Below are 7,842 nucleotides of genomic sequence, written 5' to 3' on the forward strand. Positions count from 1 at the left end.
GGTTCATCCAGCGAGAGTTGAGCTTGTTGAAAAAAATCAGTACCACCATCAAAGTTAAACTCAAAGGTATCTCCTCCAATATCCCACATTATTGCTGTTGGGCCCTGGTAATATTCTTCTGTTTTCTTTGAAACAATGGCGATAGTGCAATTGGCGGCTATGTGGAAAACGATGAAGGGATGCATGGAGAGAGGGTCTCACGTGTATAGATGATATATTTACACGGTTAATGAGGGGTTAGGGTTTTGAGGTGTCGAGAAAGAATCCGAAAAATATCGATATTATTTTATTTATTTAAATATTATTAAAATATCCGATACTTGTCTGATAAATATCGAAAGAATATCAGTACTCTGTAAATCGCAGGAGTATCGGTATCTCATACCTGAGCGTTCGCAAGTATCCGCGCAACGTAGTCCACCGCGGCGTCACGTGAAGACGCCAGCGATAAACCAGCAGATGAGCAGAGGCCGCAGCCCCCTAGCTCGGCGCGCATTCAATGCTCGGACCCCGTGTGCACGCGGCGTTGCTGAACCGAGGTGGGGCGCGGCCCGTGACGGCCGCCGCCGCGGTTCCCGCCTGGGCGCTTCGCTCGCCGGGCCGCCGCCCCGCTGCCTGTCTCCATCTGTCCGAAGCGCGGCCATTCACGCAAGTCTGCCGGGCGCCGCGGACGGGGCCCGCTGCCATCGGACGCCCCCCGTGGTGGTTTGGGCTCCCCGCTCCGTAAACACAAAAACTTAAAATTTTACAAAAGAATTTTGCTAATTTAAAATACTAAACAAAGTCTATTTACAAAATTTTTTGTATGAATGGGCTGTAAATCGCGGGACGAATCTAATGAGCCTACTTAATCCATGATTTACAACAGTGACGCTACAGTAACCATCCGCAAATTATTGAATAATCATGAATTAATTAGCATCATTAGATTTGTTTCACGATTTACAACCCATCTATGTAAAAAAAATTATAAATAGACTTCATTTAGTACTTTAAATTGACAAGATTTCAACACAAAATTTTTTTGCGCTTACACTCCCGTGAAACTAAACAGGGCCTTGGCCTGTGTTTAGATGCAAAAATCAAAATTCTAATTTTTTTCCTGTGTTTAGATGCAAAAATCAAAATTCTTATTTTTTTTCCGGCATCTGCATGGAGACTTAAATCTAGACGAAATAAAAAACGCATTGCGACTGCTGCCTGTAAATCGCGAGACGAATTTAATGAACCTAATTAGGCTGTAATCAGATGCTAAATCGCTACAGCAATGCTACAGTAAATAAACTCTAACGACGGATTAATTAGACTCATTAGATTCGTCTCGCGATTTACAGACGAGTTCTGTAATTATTTTTGTAATTAGTCTATGTTCAGTACTTTAAATGTAGAAAGATGATTTTTCAAAAAATTTACAGAGCACAACCTTCTCCTGCGGCCAACGGCACACCGGGTCGTTTTGTGTGCTCCCCGCTACGTTGACCTCGACCGCCGCCGGGGGATGCGTGCGGTTTGGGCCGGACGCCGATGCCGAGGCCCGGTTTGGTTTTGTAGCATGAGTGGCGCGCACAAAAATTAAGAAAAAAATCTCACATGTATAAAGTACTAAACAAAATTTATTTGTAAAATTTTTTTACGGATGGGTGTAAGTTTCACGGCGAATCTAATGCCTGTAATTAATCGATGATTGGCTACAGTGATAATACAGTAACTATGCTCTAATCGTGCGGTCAAAGAGCTAATTAGGTTCGTCTCGCGAAGTAGTACATTGTTGTGGAGTTATTTTGTAAATTGACTTTATTTAGTACCCCTAATTATTAGTCAAAATTTTTATGCTACTTGTGTTACTAGCCCGAGCTGCTTTCATGTCGTCCCACGGTTTTGTTTTCTGTTCTCGTTTTTCTACTTGCTACTCTTGCGATCTACTCCAAGTCGAAATACGTACGATCCGCCGATTTGGACCGGCAGAAGAGGGTGCGTCGCGGCACCACCCGCCGTGCCACGACGCGCTTGGCGCAGCGACAGCTGCACGGACGATATCGAGAGCAGCACTCGATCGTCGTGCTGGAAAGCAACAAACGGAGGGCGCCACGAGTAAACAGCGCCGGAAAATAACTTGAGCAGCAAGCTCCCCCCACTGCTCGACACGCCAAAACCGGGCTCACGTCCACGGAGCTTGCGGCGGCCGGAAAGTAGAAACGGGGAAAAGCGCCCGCTTTCGGCAAAGCCGGAGCGATGTCCGTTCAGTGGGTCGCGCGCTCCTCCGTTTGCCTTGCCTTGCCTTGCCTTGCAAACTCACCTCTCGTCTTTTCACGAACATGCTAATCTAAACGGTCCGATTCCTTCCTCGTTAATGCTAATAAACTGAACGCGCATGAGAGCGGCTCGTGCGTGGTCTCCGTCGTCTTTTCGTTTAGCTGCGCCCCGTCCCTTCCCAGCGCAGTTTCACCTAACCAAATCCAGGAGCTTCCAGAGGATGCGTTTGATGAGCGAGCGATATGGCCAAGTGCTCGATGCCGGGACGAACAAGGGTGTGTTGTCCTGCATCCGGTGCCAAGCAAACCATGGTCCATTGGTAATTTGGTATGGCTCACCGAATCCCATTCAGCTCGCAAGACTGTGCATGACACGCACAGTACTGGAAGGCGGAAGCAAACTGTCTGGGACTCTTCCCGGTAGTACAGCTGTCGCAACACGCTGTTGTAAGACACAGCATTTGATTACAGTATGAAGAACCAACACTAGCGCTTGGGTTTTTCTGAGGCGACATTTTCTTGTGCTATTGTAAAAAAGAAAATGATGCACTATTAACTGAGATTCTCTGAAACATTCTAGAGGGGCCAGCTTTTTTTTATATTAGCGTAATGCAGGATGATCAGACGCACGCTGAAGCTGAAACAGTAAAAATCTCTGCCGGAACCCCGCACCAAACAGGTGAGCACAAACCACGCGTGGCTCGTGCCGGACGAGGAAACCGGGCAGCAAGAAAACAAACTGCTTATCCCCTAAGCAAAAGCAAGAGCGCAATACTAGCATCCGTCGCCGTCCCCACCCGCCCAACACCGCACCGCTCCGTCCGAATGCCAAGTACAGCAGACATGCGTCCCCATCCCTGATATCCCCACCGCCACCACCGCTCCGGCCGCCGCCTCTCGCCCAGCAAATCCCACTCTCCACCCAGCCAGCCCGCAGCTCCAGCTCGCGTTCCCCTTTCTTCCTCCCTCCCTCACCCTGCGTCGCCGGACGAACACCGGGACATCGCCCTGCGGCGGCCGGGCCAGAGGCGTCGATCGGCGCGGCGGCATTGGTTGGTGTTAGCTAGGCGGGGAGGGGGCGGGCAGGATGAGCATGTACGGGAGGGACCCGTGGGGCGGGCCGCTGGAGATATGCCACGACTCGGCCACGGACGACGACCGCAGCCGGAACCTGGACATCGACCGCGGCGCGCTGTCGCGGACGCTCGACGAGACGCAGCAGAGCTGGCTGCTGGCGGGGCCCGGGGACCAGGGCCGCAGGAAGAAGAAGTACGTGGACATCGGCTGCCTCGTCGTCAGCCGCAAGTTCTTCGTCTGGACGCTCGGGGTGCTCCTCGCCGCCGCCGTCTTCGCGGGGGTCGTGGCCGGGATCGCCAAGGCCATACCCAGGCGACACCGCCCGCCGCCGCAGCCCGACGACTACACCGTCGCGCTGCACAAGGCGCTCATGTTCTTCAACGCGCAGAGATGTGAGTGCTGCTGTTTCCCTGCCTTCTTCGCTGCCTTCTGTTTCGTTTGGGGTTTAGCGTTTTCTTGTGAGAAATGTTCGTGTCCTTTTTTTTTAATGTCCGCGGCGATTACTTTCGTGATTCGAGAAATTTAGAGCCTGGTTTGGGAAATTTAGCTGCCAATGGCTGATTTTTGAGCCACCAGACTGTTTCCCCCCCGGTAAAATTGTAGAATATGATAGATAATTTTTTTGGTAGTGGCTGTGGGGATGCTTTGCTTCGCCTATTCGAAAGCTGGAAATTTTTGGCGTTTTAGCTGTGTATAAACATTCCCGATTCATTACCTGAAACGGTAGAGAGGTCGAGCGCCTCCTGGTTCTCTTGTCTTTCAGATCCGTACTTATAAGATGCCTAAACATCTTTCAAAAAAATAAGATGCCTAAACATCATTTTGAAGATTGATTTTCAAAATTGGAAGGCGCATTTTGTTCATGTCTTCGTTCTTCGAATTTGCTGCAGCTGGCAAGCTTCCGAAGCACAACAATGTACCATGGCGTGGCAACTCTTGCATGAAGGACGGACTCTCTGACCCGGCAGTCCGGCGAAGCCTGGTTGGCGGGTACTATGACGGTGGCGACGCCGTCAAGTTCAACTTCCCAGCTGCATTCTCCATGACCCTCCTCAGCTGGAGTGTCATTGAGTACAGTGCCAAGTATGAAGCTGTTGGGGAACTTGGCCATGTCCGTGACATTATCAAGTGGGGAGCAGACTACTTCTTGAAGACCTTTAACTCCACAGCCGATAGCATTGATCGTGTCGTTGCGCAGGTAAAAAAATAAACACCGCAAATAGGGATGCACTGGGTGTTGTGTTCTTTCTGGTTCCTGCCAGGCTGTTGCTAATCTAAAAAATTATGGGGAGGCTACAGGTGGGAAGTGCTGCAACGTCGCCTGGTTCTACACAACCCAATGATCACTATTGTTGGATGAGGCCAGAGGACATTGACTACCCACGTCCAGTGGTCGAGTGCCACGCTTGTTCGGATCTTGCTGCTGAAATGGCTGCAGCATTAGCTGCAGCTTCTATTGTATTCAAGGACAATAAGGCTTACTCACAGAAACTTGTACATGGTGCTACCACTCTCTTCCAATTTGCAAGGAATCTGCGTGGGAGGTATAGTGCAGGCGGTTCAGATGCTGCAAAGTTATACAATTCAACCAGTTACTGGGATGAGTTTGTGTGGGGTAGTTCATGGATGTACCTTGCGACTGGCAATTCGTCATACTTGACTCTAGCCACACACCCCAAGCTTGCGAAGCATGCTGGTGCTTTCTGGGGTGGTCCGGATTATGGTGTCTTCAGTTGGGATAATAAGCTCACCGGTGCACAGGTAAATTTCTTAATTTTGCCGTGCCTAATTAAAGGTTGAGACATTCGGCACGTTGATCCACTGGCATTTAGTTTGGTTGATGGTTTATGCCTGTTACTTGTCTAGTACATTTCATTATAACATCTGCCCTATCTGTTGAATCATTATTTTTCTACAAGTATACATCAACTTGCTCAGCTGCGCTAGTAATTTAGTGCTGAGTCAACCTCCTGTCATATTTAAGGTACTAACTATTGTTAAACAATACTAGCATGTTTCCAATTAGAGAGCATGGGACTCAGGGTTTGGTTGATATATTAACTAAGGTTTTGATGTGGGCACATCTTCATCGTTGACCTGTCTTGTCGTATAGGATAGGAATGTCTTGGCCTCAAAATATAACTGCCAGGATAAAAACAGTCTTCAGCATGAGACATGCATTCTGGACAATTTGATTAAGGCAGGCTCGGAAACTCCATCTTGTGCGATCTGAGCTTATGATACCTGTCTGTAACATCTTAACATTCAAAAATCTGCTGTAGTCCCAACCCCATGTGGTACAGGCCTGCGCATGCATAGCACCCTCCCTTTACCCAAAGGAGTTAATTAGATCCGGGCCATTAGGTACTCCATGCTAGCTTTTCTCATTTTAAACAGGTAATGTGGTACTAATAACTGGGGTGTCAACACTCTTTTCAATCTCCTTACAGATTTCTACAATAACACAACGCTAGTCATAACTTCTTTTTAAAAATGAAAAACTCTTGTAGTCATGTGATAATCCAGTCTTTTTTTGTGAAATAGGAAAACTTATCATTTTTTTTGCTGTTGAACAGGTAATGGTTTTGACATGTTTTCTTTTTATTTATCTTCCATTTCAGGTTCTTCTAAGCCGGTTAAGGCTTTTCTTGAGTCCTGGATATCCGTATGAAGAGATGCTCAGGGCATTCCACAACCAAACTAGCATTATCATGTGTTCCTATCTTCCCATCTTCAAGTCTTTCAACAGAACAAAAGGTATTATAGGCATTGACTCAGTGCATTACACTATCACTGCTGCATTATTATAACAGTTTACTAAAACTTTTTCCATTAAAGGTGGTTTGATTCAGTTAAATCACGGGAAGCCACACCCCCTTCAATATGTGGTCAACGCTGCATTCCTTGCTTCTGTGTTCAGTGACTATCTTGAGGCTGCGGATACCCCTGGATGGTATTGTGGCCCCCATTTCTACTCTATTGAGGTTCTTCGGAGCTTTGCAAGGACTCAGGTAAGCCAGCAGCATTGTAGTACCACAATCTTGTTCCAGCAGTTTTTAACTCCTGGTTCTAATTTGCTACTTCTATCAGATTGAGTACATCTTAGGAAAGAATCCTTTGAAGATGAGCTATGTGGTTGGGTTTGGAAAGCATTACCCCAAGCATGTTCACCACCGGGGTGCGTCGATCCCCAAGAACGCTGTTCACTATGGCTGCAAAGGAGGGTGGAAGTGGAGGGACACCAAGAAGCCAAACCCTAACATCATAGTTGGAGCCATGGTCGCTGGCCCTGATCGCCATGATGGATTCAAAGATGCCCGCAAGAACTACAACTACACTGAAGCAACGCTGGCGGGCAATGCTGGTCTAGTCGCAGCATTGGTAGCTTTGTCAGGTGAAGGCCATGGGGTGGACAAGAACACGATGTTCTCTGCAGTGCCGCCCATGTTCCCTTCACCTCCACCACCACCGGGGCCATGGAAACCATAGTGGGTGCGAGTATCTGATTCTTTTGTAGATCCCCCCTCCTCATGTCGCAATACTGCTGTGGAGTTCTAACAAGCGAAGATGTAGCATCGCGATTTGGTCTATCTTTCAGTGTTGTGTAATCGCCGTGCTGTGTATGGAACTAAGTTGTGTATGAATCTCTACGTTCTAATTTAGTAATAGACTAGAAAGTGGTGCGCACTGTTGGTGTGCCAGTTTGTGCTGATCCAGTGGATGTCGTGTGATAGTATTAGCATAAGTTATATTTTGCAAATTTAAAAGACTATGTAACTATTGGGAACTATTTGGGAACGATCTGATTTTTAACTTTTTTTTTATTGTATGAAACTTTGAATATTATTTTGGGTATCAAAATGTTTTTTTTGTGGTGAAAGAAGGGATAAGATAGTTTATTAGGGAGGGCGGAGCATAATTAGTCCGATACTTAATGTATTTGGGAAAATATATTGTGATTAGTAGAGGTGTTATTTTTTTTAGGAAGTAGTGGTTACATTTAAATATGATGTGTTATTGTGGAGGTAGCATGAGAAGCCATAGAAAAATGGTGATCGAATTGTACGTATAGTGTTGCTATTGTAGTAGTTATAGCGCGTGGACCTGTATCCCGCGTTGTAGTACGGTACTTGATGTGGATTTTAGTTCATGCATGTAGTTGTGTATAGGAAAATGTATAATTTATTTTTAAAGCAGCGTAGTTAAGTTGAATCTACGGTTCCATTATTTTCGCATTGATGTCATGGTCTACAGCCCGCTGTTGCAATTGGTATGATTTGAGCATTCAATTGTGGTGACGTTAATATTTAAGTACTATAATATTTTGGGTATCGAAATGGAGGTATGACATTTGTTGCTGTATTTATTATGGTGAAAGAAAGAGTAAAATAATTTATTACGGAGGGTGGTGGCGCGGAGCACCATTAGTCGGATACTTAATATAGTTTGTGAAATCATATGATAATTAATAGATGTGATGTTTTTAAAAAAAGTTGTAGATATATTAAAATAT

General features: G+C 46.4%; 1 protein-coding gene across 1 annotated transcript; it reads left to right on the plus strand.

Moving 5' to 3' along the window:
- The first annotated feature begins 3,034 nt into the window (after positions 1 to 3,034).
- LOC120652485 (endoglucanase 9) lies at positions 3,035 to 7,151 on the plus strand. Its single transcript, XM_039930328.1, has 6 exons — positions 3,035 to 3,721; positions 4,220 to 4,527; positions 4,629 to 5,090; positions 5,951 to 6,086; positions 6,168 to 6,340; positions 6,420 to 7,151. The coding sequence occupies exons 1-6, from the start codon at positions 3,340 to 3,342 to the stop codon at positions 6,816 to 6,818; spliced, it is 1,860 nt and encodes a 619-aa protein (XP_039786262.1). The 5' UTR covers positions 3,035 to 3,339; the 3' UTR covers positions 6,819 to 7,151.
- The last annotated feature ends 691 nt before the right edge of the window (positions 7,152 to 7,842 follow it).

Source organism: Panicum virgatum, chromosome 9K (assembly GCF_016808335.1).
Source record: "Panicum virgatum strain AP13 chromosome 9K, P.virgatum_v5, whole genome shotgun sequence".
Classification (NCBI taxonomy): domain Eukaryota; kingdom Viridiplantae; phylum Streptophyta; class Magnoliopsida; order Poales; family Poaceae; genus Panicum; species Panicum virgatum.

What these genes read in the sequence shown, in the direction of transcription:
- LOC120652485 (XM_039930328.1), top strand. Translation starts at nt 3,340, where the DNA reads ATGAGCATGTACGGGAGGGACCCGTGGGGCGGGCCGCTGGAGATATGC. An exon ending in GTCTTTCAACAGAACAAAAG is followed by an intron (nt 6,087 to 6,167) that starts GTATTATAGGCA and finishes TTTCCATTAAAG; the next exon opens with GTGGTTTGATTCAGTTAAAT. An exon ending in GGAGCTTTGCAAGGACTCAG is followed by an intron (nt 6,341 to 6,419) that starts GTAAGCCAGCAG and finishes TACTTCTATCAG; the next exon opens with ATTGAGTACATCTTAGGAAA.